This window comes from Clarias gariepinus, chromosome 22, assembly GCF_024256425.1.
Source record: "Clarias gariepinus isolate MV-2021 ecotype Netherlands chromosome 22, CGAR_prim_01v2, whole genome shotgun sequence".
Lineage (NCBI taxonomy): Eukaryota > Metazoa > Chordata > Actinopteri > Siluriformes > Clariidae > Clarias > Clarias gariepinus.
In genome coordinates this window covers 12,909,193-12,931,352 of record NC_071121.1, presented here as the reverse complement: position 1 = coordinate 12,931,352, position 22,160 = coordinate 12,909,193, and the positions used below count along the sequence as shown (strand labels likewise).

The 22,160-nt window shown below is 36.8% G+C and overlaps 1 protein-coding gene and 1 long non-coding RNA gene across 3 annotated transcripts; one reads left to right on the top strand and one right to left on the bottom strand.

Annotated features, from left to right (window-relative positions):
* The first annotated feature begins 1,351 nt into the window (after positions 1 to 1,351).
* On the top strand, positions 1,352 to 7,765 carry LOC128510598 (uncharacterized). Of its 2 annotated transcripts, none has more exons than XR_008356121.1 (6): positions 1,352 to 1,380; positions 1,596 to 1,712; positions 2,520 to 2,605; positions 2,908 to 3,035; positions 3,374 to 3,503; positions 4,081 to 7,765. It is a non-coding gene; the product is annotated as an uncharacterized LOC128510598 (long non-coding RNA). The 2 variants fall into 2 exon arrangements; XR_008356120.1 differs by having other exon boundaries at positions 3,374 to 3,507.
* A 2,574-nt stretch (positions 7,766 to 10,339) lies between these two features.
* Positions 10,340 to 21,931, bottom strand: trpc4apb (transient receptor potential cation channel, subfamily C, member 4 associated protein b). Its single transcript, XM_053483188.1, has 19 exons — positions 21,769 to 21,931; positions 20,839 to 20,967; positions 20,622 to 20,738; positions 20,252 to 20,309; positions 17,399 to 17,454; positions 17,163 to 17,291; positions 16,853 to 17,054; positions 16,493 to 16,681; positions 14,726 to 14,868; positions 14,458 to 14,586; positions 13,480 to 13,538; positions 13,235 to 13,336; positions 13,053 to 13,136; positions 12,852 to 12,942; positions 12,607 to 12,747; positions 12,052 to 12,163; positions 11,857 to 11,969; positions 11,426 to 11,632; positions 10,340 to 11,070 (listed from the first exon to the last, which is right to left on the bottom strand). The coding sequence occupies exons 1-19, from the start codon at positions 21,889 to 21,891 to the stop codon at positions 10,933 to 10,935; spliced, it is 2,322 nt and encodes a 773-aa protein (XP_053339163.1). The 5' UTR covers positions 21,892 to 21,931; the 3' UTR covers positions 10,340 to 10,932.
* Positions 21,932 to 22,160: the final 229 nt, after the last annotated feature.

The window sequence follows — 22,160 nt, the reverse complement described above, 5'->3', positions numbered from 1 at the left end:
GTTTTCAATCAGAAAATATTTTTATTTATTAGTAGTAAGCTTAATGTTTCTTTGGCTAATAGATCAAAGCATGCCATCAAAATCCCTCTGGGTTTTCCTTTAAATTGTCACCTGCCTGTATAGATATGAGCGCATGCATGATGTTATTTATCTCCTTATAATTAGCAAGTAATAAAACACAGAGTATGCATGATAATGCTGAAACTATCCCATTACTATTCTACTGATACAATCTCATAGTAACCAAAATAGTAATTTGATAGTTGACCAACATGCATTCAGTGATATAGACCCTTTTAGACTAGGCTTTACTTAATACATATTTAGTTTTTATGATAATAAAAATAAGGAATACATCACAAAAAAGTATTGTAATTACTATTAATACTATTGTAGGCTGCAGTATAATCTCATTGTTTATAGCACATAATAACATACTGATAACTATTGCAAATAAAAAGCCTCATCAGATAAGGTTATTTTTGTTGAGTCAGGAATTTGTGGCTCAAGAAATGCAGAAACTCGCTGATGAATGAATGCTATTTTAATCATTGCGACTGACTATATGAGCTACAAAAAAAAGCTAGGGAATTCAGACGCATAGCTGACTTTTTAAATATACAGATACGAGTGTATGAAGTTGAACATACGTTTTTTTTCTTTGCTTTTTGCTAAACACTGTTACTCACTTTCCCATTAAATGATTGTGCTGTTCATGAACATTAATCAACAGCACAAAGTAATGTATTCGGCAATAATTTTGTTTTATTGCTAATAAAGATGCTTAGACAAGGATGGAGAATTGTTTTACAGTGTGAAAACTAAAGATAGGATTGTTTGAAACAATATATTGATAAGACTAATAACATCAAATATATTAAGCCCATTAAACTTCTGTATGACATCAATCCAATAATAAGCAATCTTTTCGAATTGGATATATTGCAATATAGGATCTACCATTTGCGAAATCAGAAGAGAGCTCTCATTCAAAAATCCTATTGCTAATAAGGGAAGAAATTGTTCTTGTCATGCAAAACGAATTGTGCGGACGGCGCCATGCTAATTGATGGCTGCTTTCATGTTTGGTCATGGTCTTGCTTTAACCTTGATTGCAATGTAGAGATCGGTGTAGAAATGTTCAGCAGCGGCGAACATCAGTCGACTTTTAAAAATAGTCAGCGTACAGTAGAGAGCTGAGCGCGGATAAAAATGCCGCTGGCCTTTTGTGCGCGCGCACAGCCAATGAGCGCGGAGCTGGCGGGTCAGAGCGCGCGCGCGTTTCTCCGCTTTCTGCCCAACTCTGACCTTGAGGGAGACAATAAAAGAGGGTCAGAGCACGCGCCTGGGGCAAGCCGAGCCACCGAGAGCCTTCCACAGGTCAGTACCCACACGTGCACTCCACTGCGCAATGCCTAAGGTCTTCCAACACACTAAGGAAAATGTGTTTTGAGGCTCATGTAAATAACATTTATTTCATTTAAAACTGTTCATGAGAGGACGCATATTTTCCGAAGTGGTATAAATACACACACACACACACATATATATATATATATATGCTCTTTGTTACGTGTGCTGTGAAATGTGCGCAGGTGTGTGAAGACATTGAAGTTTTGCGGCCTGGAGTGTTTACTGTGTCCCGCTTCATGGAGCTGAGGGAGTTCGTGCGCAAAACCAACCCGGAGCTGTGCAGACGCAGGGCTCGGACGGTACGGTCTTATCATTCGGAAACAGCTCAGTTCGCTTGGAAGCACAAGTTTATACAGGTCTACCTGGTAAACCGAAGAAAAGTGCATAGGCCTATTACTTATTGCAGAAGTACGACGTGGATTTTAACTGCTAAAGATTTTGAAGAAAGTAGTATCCTTTCTTTAGTTATGCATAGACTCATTTTTTGTTTCTCACACCGATACTAAAATAAAAGACGATAAAAAATTAAATATTACGTCAAAAACTGCATTTAAAATGTCAGTTTTACGAAAAGAAAATCATTTAAATTGCACGTATAAAACTATTATAAAACTAATTCATGTATACATTAAGTATAAATGTAAATGTATTTAGTTTAGTTTAATTTAGTTTTAAAAGAGCTATGTTAATGTTAAACTACTGTTATCACCTGACCTATTTGCACCTTACTTGCTTTATATTTTCCTAATATTCCATGCTAAATTTCCTCTAGGATTGAGTCAAATTAGTTATATTTTTCCCACTCCATTATCTAACACAATATTTTTTTCCGATCACAATCCTGGGTATCAGATCAGCGCCATCCCTGCAAGAACGTAAATTTAATATCAACTCTTTTATTAGTTTTCTGTGTAGAGTATAAATATATTTTAGCATTTACTATTTATATTCATACACTTTATACAGCAGTATATTTAACAGACACACTGGTGTTATTATATCATATGATATCATATCATCCAAAGATGTTAGTCTAAGTATGAAGGAAATCCTTCTCAGTGTTGTCTTAGATACTTACATTTTGCTCTCTTTCTCTCCGTTTGCAGGACTGGATCAATGATCAGATAGCGGTCTCAGCATGGACATTTAAAAGAAAAAAGAAAAGGGATCGAAAGCTGGAAGGGTTATACGGGTAAATACTTTATTGATGATTTTGAACACAGTTTGACTAAACATAAGCATGCTAAGAATATACCACATAAATGCAAAATGTTTATGAAGTGGAATCGGGAAATTTTAATTAAAAAAAGTACACCAAGTATAGTCTGACAATTCCTAATTTTAGGAGATTAAATAATATTTACTATATAATATTTAGATAATATTTACAGCTAGACAGTTCTACATATTATAAAAATGGAGGCAATGTGATGCATCAAAATATGTGCAAATACTAACAAGTGAATTTTCTGTTCTATGTTGTCTTCTTCTTAGTGATTCCTCACAGCCATTCTGTGTGGCAGGGAATCATAACAAATGGTAACCAGTCCACACTGCTAATGCTATCTCTGATTAAAAGACCGAGCTCCGTGCCCAACAGCGCACAGCGGCATGACCAAGATGTAAGCCAATGTCCGCTTTTGTATGTCTCACTAATTGCAACGTGTATATCTATGTATTTTTGGTTAATAATACATTTATATAATAGTATATATTAATGTATGGCTTTACGTTTGACATTTTGACAAAAGGTGTGAGCACATTTAAGCATTTTGTATGCAGAAGCTTTAAGTCACTCATATCATTCTTCACAGGATTTATTGACATAGCTGAATATGAGCTATTGTTCAGGATATCATATAAGAAGCTTATCATCACATTCTTTAGTCTTTTATCAAAGTAATACATTAGTTATGCTTGATGTATTTTATTCTTGTCCTGTTTCTCTTTCTCTTAACAGTTTTGGAGAATGCATCAATTTTCTAACCAAAAACTCCAGAAGTTTTTTCACCAACAAATGTTCATCTTTGAGCAGGAGGAATACAGCAGATGGCATTGACTTTGGCTTAGACCTACATTGCCTACAAGAAGTAGGTGAGCTGATACTGTATAAGAAAGAATAAATCAAGATAAGGGCTAAATATTGTGCTGTTGATGGCCTCTAGGTACAGTATATAATGGAGAAGGGCTTGCATATAAGTGCAAGAGCTTGCAAGTAAATGTGAGTTTACAATCTGAGGTAGTGTATTAATTTCACAATAAATGTAATGTACATCTTAATTCCTTACTTTTTATTCTGAAAAAAACAAACATTAGATCTTTGATACACGGTTAAAAGTATATTCTGCATTAGGAATAGAAAAAGCTTTCCTGTTTAAAAGGTTTATTTTCTACATCGTATGAGCATATATTCATGTTGAATGGAAAGTGTTTTACATGCCCACATTGATGTTGGAGAGCGAGGCAGTTAAGACTTGCAGTGATGTTTAGGTAATTTCACCCATGAACATCACTTTAAGTCTGTGCTGCCTCCACTCTCATTAGCAACAAAAAACAAGGTAAGAGTCCATAGATCATTCCATTGGTTCAGCAGAATTATGCCATTTCTTGTGGTCATAAAAGTGTCACAAGTTTACTTGCTAATGATCTTTTTGCATATTTTCACAGGAGTCATAACAACCTGAGGAGCACTCTGTCTCACTTTGTATGCTGCTGTATGTCTGTAATGCAGCCCTACAAGAACTTCTTTGGACTACTGCTAGTACCAACAAAGCACCGCATTTTAATTTAGATTTTTAAGGGGATCTCTTTGCCCACTACCTTTAGGTGTGGCAGAGATGCTCCCGTTTCTTCCCCACTTAATGGAGTTCTGGATGACATTTACATCTATATGTTGGGACTTTCTACCCAAATCATCTGTGCCAGGTTTAAATATTGGTGGGTTTGATTAATTTTTCAATTTCATTTAAAGAAATGATAAAATTAAAAACAAACATAAGTCTAGTATAAATTTATCTCTCATATGCCTTCAGGTTAGGTTTAAACCTTGTTCAGTTTTTTCAGCTAATGATTATTGAACTTTTCTACCATTCCAAGAATAAATAGATGAAACAACAAGGCTGCAGAGAAACTTCTAAGCTGGGCGAATACTCACCCCATGCAATACGGGTTAGTCAACACAACGGTTGAGATTTTTCATCTTTTCTTCTCAGTCTCTTTACCTTCACACGGACTATGGTGCCTTGAGTTCATGACTGGAAGATACGAGTGCTAAGTAGGTAACAGTGATCACCAACTTGCTGCAAGCATTCTGCAGAGAACTCAAGAAGATCAAGATTAAGTATTTTATGAGAAAGTCAAGACAACACTTAACTGAGGCACCAAAGAAAATAGTGAAATGCTTAATATGACGCCATCCAAATTGTACTTTAAGGTGTTCCTGAGTTATTCCTAAGGCAACATTTGAATGTGTTTTTATGCGGCTGCAAATTTAGAGAGATATTTGAAGAATGCATGAGGTATGCCGGGCCTGAGGTGTGGCGTGTGTCCAACGTGTGTCCACAAACACTGCCGTGATTGTGTGTGTGGCCCCTTTGAAATAAGCCTGTTAAACCCTTTCTACCCCAAATAGCATTGACAAAAGCAGGTGTCGTGCAAGTGGGTCATGTGGTGGCTCAAAGGAACCCCATGCCAGTTGTTCGGTATTCTTTCCCAGTATGGTCCCCATCCCCCCATTATAAATAACCTCCATCTATCCACGTCCTCCCTCCCTTACAGCTTTGTTAGGAATAGTTGCTGTCAAGAGCACACAAATCGCTGAGATGCCAGCCCAGGTGATTGAGGATTAAGTCCTCTTGTTTCACCAGTGAGTTGAGTTGCAGATAATCAACGACCTCTGCCCAACCTCTGACTGAGTGTCCCTGATTGTAATGCCATGCCAGTAATGCGGAATTGATTTACTTTCCAGGCATGTCCAGTGTCACCATGGGCTTACTGATATAGAACACAAGACACAATGGCGTGTGCTGGTCTGACCCTATTTGGTGCTGGCCTCGCTGAGCTAATTTAGAACAATGGGGGAGGAGTGTTCGAGTTCCATCGTCAAAATGGAGGCTGTCGCTCTCAAACTTGTACACAAACAACAACAAAAAAAATTTACTGAGATTAATGTGAATACAATACAAGTGAATTAATTAAAATTGAATTATTAAATTAATATAATGGTTATAGAACATGTTAATTAAATAATTAATTCCCCCCACCCCAGAGAAAAGAACTAACCTGAATAAGAGGATTGGTTAAGCCAGCAAGACAGTCCAATACAGCAAATATTAAAGTCTCAGGATTAAGAGTGACATACTAGAGGAACCTCTTTGGTCACAGAATTCAAAGGATGAAGATGATGTAGGAAGACCTAAATGAGATGTGTCAGCTCAGCAATGCTAACAGACAGCTAAAGCACAACTAGCTCAATAAAAGCACAACCAGCTCAAGACAGCTAAAGCACAACTAGCTCAATACCCATCAAAGAGGTCATTTCTCCACCTTAACCACAATTTTAGAGTAACATGATATCAGCTTTAATGTCAACAAAAGCGTATTGCCTAAAATCAAGAAACCAATCCAGTACCAAAATGTCTGTCTTCTTTTTATCTTATTTAATAATTAAGTGAGACACCTGAAGGCCAAGAAATAAGAAGAAAGGAAATTGAGCTCAATGATTCTCTGCATCATTGTGACGATCTCAGTAACAGATCCCCATAACATCTTTCTGGCTCCTGAACTGGAAAAGCTCCAAAAAGTAATTTAAATCATTTGGACAAATGTGCAAAGCCTCTTGGAATCTGCTGAGAGTGAATATGTTATAAGCACAAATGAGAAACAAAGCTAGTACACTAATACCACACAGAGATGTAATAAAGACAGTACTGGTCTGTCTTTGCACTGATGGTTGATTCTGTGCTGCTGAACCAGAAAAAGAAGCTGGAAAGTGATATCTTGATGCTGGCAGTGATGCAAGGATCTCTGCAATGCTTAAGAGAAGGTCAAGGAGCCCTACAAGCTAAAGAGTTAGTGTGTAGTGTCTCATTTTAAAGCATTATGTCATGCTTGCATATTACAACATCAAGGCAAGCATAAACCATGTTTGTCCAGATTGCTGCACAAGTGCAGGCTGCTTCCAGAGTGCAAAAGTTGGAAAGAAGGGGCACTATCAACGTAACCTGGTTTATAAGGCCCCACCACAACGTATAGGAGAGCAGTCATGGACAATTATTGAGCCAACAGACTGTGCCTTTGCACGAGAGACACGTCATCCAGCCATGAGTGTTTCTTTATTTACAGCAAGTGATTTCACACCATGAAGAAGCATGTTCCATGTTAAAGGTTAGCTTTACACACTGCTGTGGGGTAGGATTTTCAATATGGAGTTTACTTGTTAGCAAATCTAGACACAAAAAAGTGGAGTGGAGACTCAGAAAGCCTGTTTATACACTGAAAAGTGGGACTGGGCTTAATTAACAATTGTTAAATTAATATTACTGACAAGTACATAATAAAATTTACTAACTGCATTCTGGAGTCAAATCAACCTGATTTAAACAAATGCTGATTATTTCTTAATTCAATTTCAAGTTAATTTTTTGTCAGTTTAAATCAGCGAGGAAAAAATGGGGAAATTTTAAGTTAATTTTTCTGGCCATGTCACAACTGAAGAAATTTTGTAAATTTTACTCATTTAGAGAGACTAGATTCTACTGCCATGCAATTTCCGCCCAAGTTTTTAAATCCAGACAAGGTGCCACATGTTGCAGTATCTAGCTTTTTTCTTAAGGTGAGATTTGTTTAGTTGTTCAAATAATTTTGTAGCAGTTAAATTTTTTACAGACAGTTGTGAAATATACAAATTGTATTGTGTGGTTAAATTTAGTTAAGCTATTTCCTCTCAGTCTGCTGTTTTTATTTGGCTAAAAGTCAGGCTCAGCATGGTAGTTAGTTCAGTGTGTGAATTTTCTCACAATGTGCGTTATATAGTATATTATATTCTTTAAAGAGGCAGCCGGGCTAAAGACTTAAAAATTTACCTTTTGTGTTTTGAATTGAGCTTAATATAAAATATTAAATTAAAAGGGAGACGTGTAGTAACAAAATATTGTACGTTTCTTTATGATGAATATGGCCCACCTTTGTAATAGGCTCATAATGCTGTTTGCTAGTTTTAATGTTAAAAACTCTTGATGTTTCAGACGAAATATATTTGGCAGTATATTCTTTTTTGATACACAAAGTATACAGTTACTGTCCATTTTACCAGCTTCTGATGCTGCAAAAATGTTGGACAATGTTTATAGTGTCTGCAAATAAATGTCATTGTTACAAATGCTATTCCTGTTGTTTTTTTTGTTTATCCAGCACAAGCATTTAAGTAACTTAGAAATATTACAATTGTTTCAATTAAGTGACATCCAATATTATTAAGTAGATTTGATTTTAAATTTAACTGTATTTAGGTACAGATAAAGATTTATCTGTAAAAGTAAATCAGGTTCACTTAAATATTTAATTGATGTTAGTCAGTTTGTCTCAGATATTTAATAAAAATAAATCAATCTTTTCCAGATTTCTCTCAGGTATTCATTGAATGTAATATATTTTTTCTATTAACAGTAAAACTGTTTTCCTTAAAATGATTTAAGCCTAAATATATATATATATATATATATATATATATATATATATATATATATGCTAAATAAATTATATTTTCAACAGTTAATATTAAGTCCAACACAATAAAAGACTTGATTTCATTTATAATTAAATATATATTTTGTCGTACATTTAAATAATTGATTCTATGTTTCCTACTCATTATTATAGTAGTCAGATTTACTTAAATATGTTAGGGGTCACTTTGTTGGCATAATTTTTTTAAGTAAACCCAAGGTCAGATTTTTTACAGTGTAGTGTCATTAATACTGTAAAGATGGTTATCCTCTGGTGGTGAATATTGTTCAGTAATTAGCAAATGTTCTGCCTATAGTAATATTGTTCAACATTATTATTAATAATAATGAACAAATAGATATTTCTCTAGTATTCCACTGATGACTAGAAGTAATAAATAAAGCTAAATAAAGAGAATTATTGGCCTAAAAGTGTATAACTTTCGGTTTGAACCTATATGGCTTCAGCTTATATTCACAAACCTGTACATTTTTATCACATTCTGTCCATTGCAATAGAAAACCACATAACCATTAACCAGCATGGCAAACTCTTATATAACACAAGTAGTAAGGTTAATCTGTTAAACACCAACACTGCCACACCGGCATCCACTCCAAATGCATAACACCACCTTTCATTATTATTACATTTAGGCAATTGGCAGACGCTCTTATCCAGAGCAACTTACATTTTTATCTTATTATACATCCGAGCAGTTGTGGGTTAAGGGCCTTGCTCAAAAGCCCAACAGTGGCAACTTGGTGGTTGTGGGGTTTGAACCTGGGATCTTCCGAACCGTAGTCCAATGCCTTAACCACTGAGCTATCCCTGGCCCAGTTATTATCTAGCCATTTTGTCCTTTTTTCCCCAAGGACACCATATCTGAGCTCTGGATATTGACTGATCTGATACATGGCTTTGTAGTAACAAGCCCGACAGACTCAACAAGCATCTGTTACCAAATTATGTGAACGATCAGCTACCATGACAGCAATGGGTTTATGGCACTTTGTGCCTTGTGTGTATACACAAACCTGTCTGTCAGTCAACACGTTACAAAATGATGGCATAAAATACATCGGTGGACAACATTGTGTATAATACAGTACTTGCTTAGACACTGAGATATAATAACTATTATTATCTGGGCAGATTCCTTGTCAGAGTTTAAAAAGTGGCCTGCAGACTAGCATAGAATATGGTGTAGACTTTTCTATTCCTTAACTTACATTTTTATAACTTTACAGCTCGATATGAATAGTTTCTAGTAGATTCAGAGTCTATACCAGCAATGAGATGCACATCCATCACAGAGTATCGCATAGCCACATAATCATATAAATCTAAGGGCATTTTTTGTCAGGTGAGAGGAAATTTATACAAATTAACCCAACAAAAATGCATACATTCATCAGGTGATCAGATGAAGTGATACGTTTAAATAATTAAATGAATAAATGCATGAATATAACAAACTGGTAACATTTTAAATTAATAAATAAAAGCATGAGTTAAATCACAACCATGTTAAGTAAAAACAGCAGAAGGCATCTCAGAAGGCACATTAACGGTTAATAAACAGATTCCTGTTGTTCCTCAGAGAAGCAGAACTTGATGTGGTTAAGTTCTGGTTTAGCCCATCCCCATCAAAGGTCATGTTCATGCATTCGACTTGCTCTTCTGCTCACCATGATGGTAGAGTAGTTATTCAAGTACTGTAGTTGCAATCTTGCTTTACCTGAAACCAGTCTGGAATTTTCATGCAAACCATGCTGTAGAATTTACACTGTATGCACAAAAATGTTATTTTTTAAAGGCTAGTCACCAAAGTCTCATTTCCCCAGTCTGATATTCTACTGTGATAGGCCAAAATGAAGAAATTAATAAATATAATCTATACATATATCTTCATGTCTTTCAAATTTATTTACATAAGTTTCTTAATTCTGTAATATACACCTTAAAAAAATGGCCTGGACTAGTTGAGTCATATTTTTCCAGCAGTATAAGTCCCCAGAGATAGTAAAAAACAACAAACCTGGGTACAGAGTCACTATTCCCGGTCAGTGTTTCTCCTCATTTGCACAAAAATAAAATATTTAAAGCTTGACTTACTAAATGCACTGACAGTGGATCAACACCCACACACATTACAATTGGAAACAATATTGTTTATATAATAATAAGACAATTGTGATAAAACATGTTACATCTTTATTTTTCATTATTGTCCTTTCTGGGCTGAAAAGTTAGAATTTTAAAGACTGAGCTACACATTATCCATAAATATAGAGGCAGTATTTCAACTAAGCAAACCACCAACGTTAAATTGCATTGGCCCTGATTTCTGTAATGTTCTGCTGATGAAATAGGCTCTTTTTTCATGTGCATTTCCATGTTTTTTAATTCAGGTTACAACAATCCCATATATCTAAAAAGGAGAAAGAGCCCTTATACTACAGATGAAATAAGTGTGCCTGCTGTAGGCCTGGAAAACAACATCCAGAGTCTACTGCAGCACACATGCGTGCTAACACACTCACACACTCAGGCACACAACTAAGATTTAGAATCACTGGTTCATGAGAAGCAGTACATCCACACACACACACACACTTGTAAAAACAAACACATTCACTCAACACTTTTCCAAGCACACACTCTCTCATTCGCATACATACAATCTATATAGCAGTCCTGTTTAATGAGTGCTGCATGTTGCTCTGTGAAAGTGCACAACAGCAGCTCATTAAAAACCTTCTTTTGCTTCCACAGACACAGTCACCATGATCACATCTCCAGACAGTCTCTGTCCAGGTCCCTGTAGGCCTCATCTATGTAGGTGGCTATGGCACAGAGGGAGTTCCTGTCTGAACTCAGCAACACTGTCACTGTCTCCTTCCAGTAGGTGAAAGGAATACAGGAACTCTGTACAGGGAGGGACACCACAGTGCATAAGATAAATGTGTACAGAATATTGAATTAGTTGCTTTCTAAATAACCCTTAACACTGAATCTTTTTGTTGTTCGATATAAAATGATATTGTGAGCTCAAAGGGATCATTATCGCAACATCTTCTATTCAAAGATATTTCAAGACACTTCTGTCTTCAACTCCTGTGGACATAATGACGATTACATGATCAGCAGCTGCTGATGTCAACTGGATAAGGTTTAGTCAACAATAAGAATCCATCTCTGATCCCTAACTACCTGAGAAACCCTAAATCAGTGCAAAAGCAAATATTAGTAGCTAGTAATCTTCACAAAGATGCCGTCTTACATTTTCCAAACAGGTGCTGTCCTTGTCTTTGTTGAGGTAGTGATGTTGCCAGAAGCGCAGTAGGTGGTGGAAGTTGTTGAGCAAGCAGCCGGGGTATTTCTCAGCATACTCCTTCTCCTTAAGCGCTCTTAGGTAAAACGGCAGCTTGCCCCGCCACCGTGCCAGCATCAGCACTACCAAACTTGTGTTCAGACAGCTCACGTTCTCCTGGGATCAGAAAAGAACACATATTAAAACGCCTTATACACTGTTTAAATAATTTACTGAGAGGTGACAAATTAGAGAAAAACCATCAAGTGTTAGGTGTCACTGTCTAGATACTGGAAATCTATGGAACGGTGAAAGATGGATGAACTCATCAAGAAGATATTTCTCTCAGAGACTTTTCTTGCAACTGCTGACAAGAAATCAAAGAAAAATTATAGTCTTGCCTGAGTGAGCGTCTGCACATTGATGATGTTGATCAGCCTGAAGAGGAAGGAGAGCCTGTTCTCCACTTGAGCCATGTAGGACAACAGACGACACTCTGACAGCACCTCTATCACTACGAAAGGGAACACCGTTTGTATAACTGCAACATGCTATGCACTGAGAGCAATTAATCAGTTTATAAACTTCATTAGCACCTTTCATGTCCTCCGTCTGCCCTTCAAAGCGGTCCAGGGACAAAACAATGCAGCGTACCAACATGTTGGAGTCCACGAGTGAGCTGTTGATCTGATTCAGAAACGTCTCAAACTGAAATCATACAATGTGCATACAACAATCATGGTAAGGACTTTTACATGTAAGGATCTAGAAAGCTTTAATTTCTAATAAATTTAATTTTACATCACTTACTTTTTGAGGGATTTTTTTTTTACTGAGCTTGGTAGTGCATTCCAAAATATAATAACAAACTGACAAAAATTCTGTAAAATCTTCTCTTTTGTCTTCACACGTGGTTAGTTAAAATACGTTACTTATTTTTATAACATACATTAAGTAAAAATTTCAGGCCTACAGTGATTACAGACTGGGAATACTGACTGATATTCACATTGCATGGTTTTATCAAATGCAGACAACAGATGAAAAAGAAAAGAAATGGAAAACAGCGGAAAATAGACAAATTGCTGCACCATCAGTTGATAAGTGCTAACTTGTATCAAGCTCATTGCAACACAGGAGGCAATGCTAACCTTTTCTTTTGTGTTCACATATTTGTTAAATCTCTTAAAGGCATCAATGTTGAACTTCATGAGTTCACCTAGAAGATCAAAATAGCTCTGAAGGACATCACGTGATTTACAGCCACTGTCAATGATGCAGAAGAGGATGTGCTGCAGGGACACGGAGAGGAGTTAAAAATAGACAACTCCTTATTTTATGACATGAATGTGCAAAGTATATAAGACAACATAAGTGGAACTTCGAGGTCATTTACCTCCAACAACCCTCTCTTCAGTAGGAACATCTGGTCTGCATAGGATGTGGCTCCCCGGAGAAAACTTTCTACTGCTCTAGCCTGCCAAAACCTACAGAGCACATCATGAGAGGCGAAACGCAATGTGCAGAAAGTCGATTAATCAGATCAATTCTAGAGTAAATGATAAGAACTGTGAAGACACAGAGTTGCAGTGCTCACCTGAACGATGAATCGACCGGCTCTTTCTTCATGACTGAAATTAGCCGAGTCAAAAGGCCCTTCTTCCCGTCACATGCCAGGTTCCTGCATTAAGCATAATCAGACAACAGGAGGTTAATGAGTATAATAATATAGTGGACTAAGGAAAATGTAAAAGGATAAAAGTATTTTTTCCTCAGTACCTGTCTGTGTTGACCAATGCCTCCACTTCAGGAATATTTGCTTTCAAAGAAATTGCACTGAGCTCATTCAGCTCCTGTCCATTCAAAAGAAGATACTTGTTCCTGCAGTTAAATACCAAAAAAAATGTTAATGTAATATTTATTTAATGTGCTTTATAATTAAAGCCTTTAATACGCACACCAACACTTACGGCACAGTACAGACAAAAATGTAGAAATGAAATGATGCTCTCAGTTGTACTTACTCATGGTGGTCACTAAAGCTTTGTAGGAGCCTGAGGAACTGGATCTTAAATGAAATCTCCTATAGACGGAAAAATACATGGGCCAGTATAAGACTCCACACATTTTAGATGTGAACCCCAACCCTGTGTGCCTACACTATGAACATCACACCTGAGAATTTCCATGCATCTTGAGTAAAAGTAACTGAGAATGGGAAACGACCTAGAACTGTTCTTATATAGTATTGCTGTTGGCCATATAAGTCAAAATGTAGTTATTATGTAATAATAATGTTACAAGACAAATGTAAAATGTGCACTTCCATGCCTCTATGGCTATACAGCAACACAGACTGTAAGCAACTATATACACAGTCTAGCCAAGAAAATTAACATTTCAAAAGGGTCAAATTATTGGGCTGTATCAAGCAGGAAAAAAAAAAAAAAGATTTTAAATGACTGGAACTAGGTTTAGAACCCCTCAACACATCAATTATTTATATAGCGCTTTTAACAATGGTCATTGTCTCAAAGCAGCTTCACAAAATGAAAAGAAAACTTATAGAAGAGTGTATGAGAAAGAAAAAATGTGTTTAGAATTTTGAGACTGTCCCTGATGAGCAAGCCAAGGGTGTCGGCAACAGTACGGATAACAGGAATTAATAACATTATATAACCTGGAAGGATAGTGCTGAACCTTCAACTCTGTGGAGGTCAAAAATGTGGTCATGGGTTTACATGAGGTCTGACATGCAATTTAATCCACATGTCAATCTAAAATGCTATGTTACAAGGTCCAAAACTGCAAAATTTGGTGCAGTTAAGGAAATTAGCTTATAAATTGGAAAGGTTATAAATTGTTCTGCAAATTACATTGATTGTAGCACTTAGATCTGTTTAAACAGAAACAGGCTGCATGAAAGAAACAGGGTTGACAGTTCTATTTATTAAACAATTATTTATGTATATTAAGTGCATGGTCATCGACATGATTCTTACTGGACTGCAGTCACAACTTTGATTCTGTCTGTGTAACACATGACTAGATGGATGTCTCCTCCAAATCAGTTTGTCAAACAAGTTGTTCAGACCAGGAATCAAACGAAACTCTGCTAGCATCCTGTGAACCTGTGTGAGAGAGAGAGTTAAATTGCCAAAATCAATTATGTTAGGTATTAAAAATGTATTCATGCATGCGGTCAGCGTTATTAGGTGGGGCTAAAAGATTACGTCTAATGTCTAAATTAAGCTTAAGTAAATATTTTACCTGATTTCTCTGTCGGCCCATGAGCAGTACACAGAGCACGTAGAGAACCTCCACTTTGTACATGATCTCATGAACGATCTTCATAGACTGAGGCAATGTGTGCCGAAGAGGACTTGATGAAAGTGAGCCTTCATCTGATGACTCTGGAAAACAGGTGGATGCAGAGAGGAGAATGAGGTTTAATCTGAAAAGAAGATTTACTTTATACTATACACTACGCAGAGAAAGGAGTTATGGGCAACCAAGAAAATATACACACAAAATCCCGGTAAATCAGTTATAACAAAGGTATATCTAACAGGACTGGGACTGACCCCTAAATCTCATAGTTATTTCCAGCCCACAAAAGGCAAACTATTACTGTGGTTAGTTTAGTTTTTAGCCAATGGGACCATCTTTCCAGATTAACTCAGTTGGTCAGTTTGACCAAGTATAAAACAAATAACTGGGTCACTTTATTTTACTCTTTATTTGGTCTGCAGCCAAACTGTGACATAAGAATAAAATTCCTTAAAAGTTAATTTTGTGGCCTTCGAGTGGCGCAGTGGTAAAGTGCTCAAACTATCACCCGGGGAGCGCTGGTTTGAACCCCGGGTGATGCTGTTTTCCTCTCACAGCCAGAGGCACAGAGAGAGCTGATTGGCCAAGCTTTCTCAGGGGGGAGGGATCAGAGGTATTTGCGCTCCCACATTAATCACGGCTCTACAGCCAATCAGTGGCGTCTGTGAGCTCGCGCACGCGGAAGGAGCGGCCAGCGCTTACCTCCGAGTGTGTTACTCCGCCCCTAACGGTGCGTGAGCGAGCAGTTCGAAAAGCTGCGGTCGGCTCGCGTCACGTGGTTCGGAGAAAACAGGTGATAGCTTTCGCCCTCCCGACTGAGTGGTGGTAGTAGCCTTAATGTGGGAGCCCCCTACTGACGGGGAGGAATTGGCCATGACTAGATTGGGGAGAAAATCGGGGAAAAAGAATTGGACAGGACTAAATTTATAAAAAAAAAAAAAAAAAAAAAAACTTAATTTTGTAAAATGCACCAAAGCTTACTGACATTTGCAACAGAAATAATGGCATATGGGTCTCCGCTTAAGCATGGATTTCTAGGCATCACATTTACTGTAGTGCATACAAGGACATAAAACAATTTATAAAAAATATATATTTTTAAATTAAAATTAGAAAATTTCTGACAAGTCAATTAATAACATTTAAATAATTTTGTTATTTGTCAACAATTATTATGCTTATTATCATAAAGAGAAATTTGGAACACAGAAGTCAAGATTTTCTTAAGTACAACAAAGCATCACTAAAAGATTAAAATAAGTCCCGCACTAATTTTACATTTTTATATATGTACTGCATTATCATAATTCAATTATTTTGCTAAATACCACACAAATGGCAAATAACTGCAGTTGTCACTGATTTATTAAAGACAAACACATTTGTCTAGCAACAAAATATAAGACAGCAGTGTGCAAACCAAATACAAATAATTTATGCCTGATGAATGATGATCTAATAAACTAAAAGGAGAAAGGATGCAGCAAGAAAAGTTATGCATCAAATTCAAGTGAATTTAACAAGCTTTATATAGGTTAATATTAGCACAAATTCACCACTAAAAAAAGGAATATTAACCATACATACTGGCATGTTACCTGTAACACAGTCCTTCAGTGTATATATTCATGTTATGTGCCAGTATGTTGGCAGAGATGTGCCATGCCTGCTCGCAGAACTGTAATTCAGGACTAAGCCCTGTCTCACCTGTGCTGCTCTGCTCAGCCTCCTCAATTGCCATCTGCATGAGAGCGTCCAACACCAGAGCGTTGTCTAGCCAGCTATGCCAGTCCTCCAGCTCCTGCAGCAGTGCAGCCGTGCCTGAAGCTTCCGACACCTTTCGTGTAGCCAGCTTACACAGTCGCTCAATGAAGCCCGGGATATTTAGTAAAGCAACTGCAAAAACAGCGGACGATCATGAAATTCAGTATTATTATACGTGTATCTCACAGGTTAACTCAGGGTCTTCATACCTCATTTGAACACAGTTTTAAACCTCTGCTTAAAGACAGTGTAAATGAGATCATTTTACAAAACTGCTTTATTAATCAAGTGCGTGGCTCCGACCTTGGTTGCTCTCTGCTAGTGATGGAGACGTGGTTATCTTCTGTTGAGCATTACGGGCCAAAAGGGTGTGTTTGTCATCCATGCCTGCATCCGGCTCCGATATGGTGACAGACAGAATACGGCAGAAGTTGGCCAGCTGCTGCTGGTTAAAGCTCTGCACCAGGCTGGCCAAGTTGGGAATATCCTCCAGTCGGATCACCTCCTAGGAAGATAGTTTTATATAAAGGTTTAGATCTCTTTTCAGGGTCAGTATCATAAGTTAAACAAGCAATTTTGGTTTCAATTAATTATTATAACTTGAAGAATTTACCTTTCTGACCCCCATTATGTCTTCTATAAGAGTGGCAGTTTGTAGAAAAGTCTTTTTGTTTGACATTAGAGTGAAAAGAAACATGACAAAATCGTCCCTTGCAGCAAGACTTTTTGTAACACCCTCCGTCTGTAAATCAGAAAAAGATACACTTTTGCATTCCTAAAGCTTGTCAGAAAGAAAAGAAAATTTAAATTACATTCATATTCCAATGAAATATAGTCAAACACACTTACACATATACAGCAGTTGTAAAGAACACTTAAACAGTCCTTTATGAGATCATCACCCACTGCAAATTAAGGGGGGAAAAATAGTGTTTTCTGACAACTTTCAATTACATTAAATTGCAAGAACTGAGTTGCTGCAAGTTAAGTCACAAAATGAGAGCAGGATATTGTTAAGCACATAACTGTCCTATTGTTTTTATCAGTTATCCAAGATAAGTATATTGTAGCTATGTATATGCTTAAAAAATTTTTAATTTTTGTATGTAGGAACAATAATTTAATTATTGTAGGAACATGTGCAGTTCTTTATTTGTATTTGGCTACTTGAGACAAAGTGTCACCGTTTTTTGGCTGTTGATTTGTTATTAGCTAATTTTAAAAACTGTTAAGCAATGGAGGGAGAAATGTACAGTCATGGCCAAAAGTTTTCAGAATGCCTTAAATATTACTTTGTCTGCCGCTTCGGTGGTTTTATTATGTGTTTTATGGCTGTTCAATAAAAGCAGCTTTATGATTATCTGAAAGTTTTGGCGACATTAAAACAAGTCTAACCGAACCTGCCCTGCATGTGGGCATTTTTTTTTTTTAGAAGTAAGTTGGCCACTCATATGACTTTTTGTTGGGATTGAAGTTTTAATACATAATCCTTATCGACAGGCAAATTTATTGAATAATTTCAATCTTCAATAGCTGCTTCATACATTGTGATTCTAAATTATTTAAATATTATTAACTGTTTCAAACATATTACATGCAAAGATATAACAAGGACTTATTCTTTTAGGGTTGCAATGATTGATGTTATTGACTAAAATCGATAAAAACTGAACAAACAGCAAATTCTTTTACATGTAGATGTAGAAACTCACATAATCACCATCTGCCATCTTTAAGCTTTAATTAACAGTTATATTTTATTTTGCTTTTCGCTGATTTTAGATTTTGTTTTATCAGGAAAGTTCATTCAAAGATCATAAAGTGAGGGGAAAAAGTATTTAGTCAGCCATCAATTGTGCAAGTTCTCCCACTTAAAAAGATGAGAAAGGCCTGTAATTTTCATCATAGATATACCTCAACTATGAGAGACAAATAACTATGAGAGACAAAATAAGAAAAAAAAATCCAGTAAAATCACATTGTAGCATTTTTATGGAATTAATTAGTAAATTCCTCTGAAAAAAATAGAAATTTGATCACCTACGAACAAGCAAGATTTCTGGTTCTCACAGACCTGTAACAACTTCTTTAAGCGGCTCTTCTGTCCTCCACTCATTATCTGTATTAATGGCATTTGTTTTCATCTGGCAACTCGTTATCAGTTTAAAAGACACCTGTCCACAACCTCAAACAATTACATTCCAAACTCCACTATGGCCAAGACCAAAGAGCTGTCAAAGGACACCAGAAACAAAATTGTAGACCTGCACCAGGCTGGGAAGTCTGACTCTGCAATAGGTAAGCAGCTTGGTGTGAAGAAAACAACTGTGTGATCAATTATTAGAAAATGGAACACAAATACATACAAATCCACTGATAATCTCCCTCGATCTGGGGCTCCACACAAGATCTCACCCTGTGGGGTCAAAATGATCATCACAAGAACTTTGAGCAAAAATCCCAGAACCACACAGGGGACCTACTGAATGACCTGCAGAGAGCTGAGACCAAAGTAACAAAGGCTGCCATCAGTAACACACTGCGCCGCCAGGGACTCAAATCCTCAGATTTGAGTCCCTCATCAGACATTTCCGCCTGCTTAAGTCAGTACATGTCCAGGCCCGTCTGACGTTTGCTAGAGAGCATTTGGATGACCCAGAAGAGGATTGGAAGAATGTCATACAGTATGGTCAGATGAAACCAAAATAGAAATTTTTGGTAAAAACTCAACTTGTCGTGTTTGGAGGAAAAAGAATGCTGAGTTGCATCCAAAGGACACCATACCTACTGTGAAGCATGGGGGTGGAAACATCATGCTTTGGGGCTGTTTTCTGCAAAGTGACCAGGACGACTGATCCGTGTAGAGAAATGAATGAATGGCCATGTATTTTAAGATTTTGAGTGCAAACATCCTTCTATTAGCAAGGGCATGGAAGATGAAGCGTGGCTGGGTCTTTCAGCATGACAATGATCCCAAACACACTGGCCGAAGGAGTGGCTTCGTAAGAAGCATTTCAAGGTCCTGGAGTGGCCTAGCCAGTCTCCAGATCTCAACCCCATAGAAAATCTTTGGAGGGAGTTGAAAGTCTGTGTTGCCCAGCGACAGCCCCTAACCATCACTGCTCTAGAGGAGATCTGCATAGAGGAATGGGCCCAAATACCAGCAACAGTGTGTGAAAACCTTGTGAAGACTTACAGAAAAGGATTAACCTCTGTCATTGCCAACAAAAGGTTAATATAAAGTGTTGAGATGAAATTTTGTTATTGACCAAATACTTATTTTTCACTATAGTTTGCAAATAAATTCTTTAAAAATCCAACAATGTAATTTTCTGGATTTCTTTTTCTTATTTTGTCTCTCATAGTTGAGGTATACCTTTGATGAAAATTACAGGCCTCTCTCATCTTTTTAAATGGGAGAACTTGCACAGTTGATGGCTGACTAAATACTTTTTTGCCCCACTGTATTTAAAGTGAAGTTTTTATCTCTGTCTTAATTTTTAGTTACCACATGCACAAAACAACCTTAAGGTAAAGTTAAAAGCTAAATAAGAGCTACCGAGTAATTGTGACAGCTGTAATCCGATCCATCATTACAATAATCGATAGATGACTTGACTATCAAAACAATTGTTAGCTGCAGCCCTATTCTTTAAACTCATAAAACTTTTTCATGAAGCAAGTTAAATCAAGTGTACTTACTAATGGGAACATTCCCCTGTATTGAGAGAGTGGGTCGCATCAATATCTCTATAAACAACTGTTGGCAAAATAATTTAAAAAAAGATTAGCATTGTCATATAACACTATAGATATGAGATGACATTAGATAAATCTTTATTTTATATGGAGGAAATTCTTGCACCACAGACTACTCCAAGAGCCAGCAGTAAAACATACAAACCAATTAAATGAAGTAATAAATAAACTAAAATAGAAATAAAATACCAACAAAGTAGATACAAGTTAAAAGTAGAATGCAACTACATGTACAATATACAGTACATGCAAATGTATCAACCAAAGGCCTTCAAAACCATACATGTAAAACAATTTTTTTTATGTAACTCACATCAACTCCTCCGAAAAGGTCAAAGGTGTATGTATTCGGTGACACTGACTCTTGCGGCGTCTTTCTGTCTTCCGTCACAAAGGACATTGCCTCCATTGACAACAGTGACGACAGCTCCTGTATTATAATTTTTTAAATAAATATTTTAGAAAGACACCACTTTTACTACAAAATGCTCAGGAATTTAGGTTTTTTATTAGGTATTTCTTAATAGTACCTTAACCACAGTGTGGCTCTTGGAAAGATCGCTGTTTATGTGGCTGCTATTGTGAAGTTTCCTCAGCAGCAATGGTATTCCCTGCCATCGAGCTTTCTTATCTCTCTCCTCAAGAAGAGCCGCTGGGATCTAATTATAAAGCATGATTAACAAGCAATCAAGCAGCTGATGCACAAAATATAGTCGCCACAAATGACACAAAGGTCAATCACATGCCAAACACACAAGCACGAAATATACAACTCGTCACTTAAAGAGGCGCTCATGTCGTTCTCCCTGAATTGAAGACGTTGCTTAATGTTTAAAAGATGACCAAATAAGGAATTTTAAATAAACACAAATGCGCATAATTAAACTATGAATTATAAGCGCTAAATTAATAGCTCCTAATAGCAGCAGACCCGGAACTAATCATTTATCTTAAGGGCGTGAGCTTGCTATATTAATTAATCTTATTACTTAGATAACATCACTGTGTAAAGTTGTTTAATTATTAATACGATCCCGCCTAACTAAACGCAATCAGTTACCCAACTCGAATATGATTCTGTAAAACGTACACACGTATTATTTCTTTCCCAATAAGCTTCACATGACCACCCTAAGAAACACTGGACAAGACTATGTTAGCAAAACAGCTAACTATGTAGCGAAGGAAGAAATGCAACCTAATAACTTTGCTCTAATCCAATAGCGTTAACATTATCTAACAAATACATCGTGTTAGATTTAATCAGTAATATATTTATGTAAAATAAAATGTATTTAATACACAACTTGATACATCTATTTAAGTTTAAACAATCATGCTAACGTAATTTAAAATAGCAGTTAGCTAAGCATTAACTCCAAGCTCGGGGCTCGTGCGGCCTGCTAGTCCTGTACTATGCTACACAGTCGTTTAGTTTGAACACCAGCAGACCTTCCTACCTGTGTGCCACGGGTGATCCCCAAGCCTGTTATCTGTCCATATTTGATCTTGTGCAATACGTTTTTACTTCGATTTCTGCGTCTTATTTGAATTCTAGACGACTGCTGCCCGTTAGTCGCCATTGTTTTTCCTTTGACGTCGCAATGTTTAACTTTTTCTCCAATAAATTATTTGCTGAACGACATGGACAGAATGATTACTGACCCCTAGCGATCTGGGGCGCTGAGGAACGACGCAGTGGTTTCATTATTCTGGCTCTTTAAAAGGAGGCGGAGAACTCGCATCAGATCAACAAATAAGAACCGAAACTGCTCCGAAACAAATGTGAAAACACCAAGGCTACGTTCACTCAGGCTCCTCTTGTGGCCCAAATCTTAGTGTTTTTTCCTCC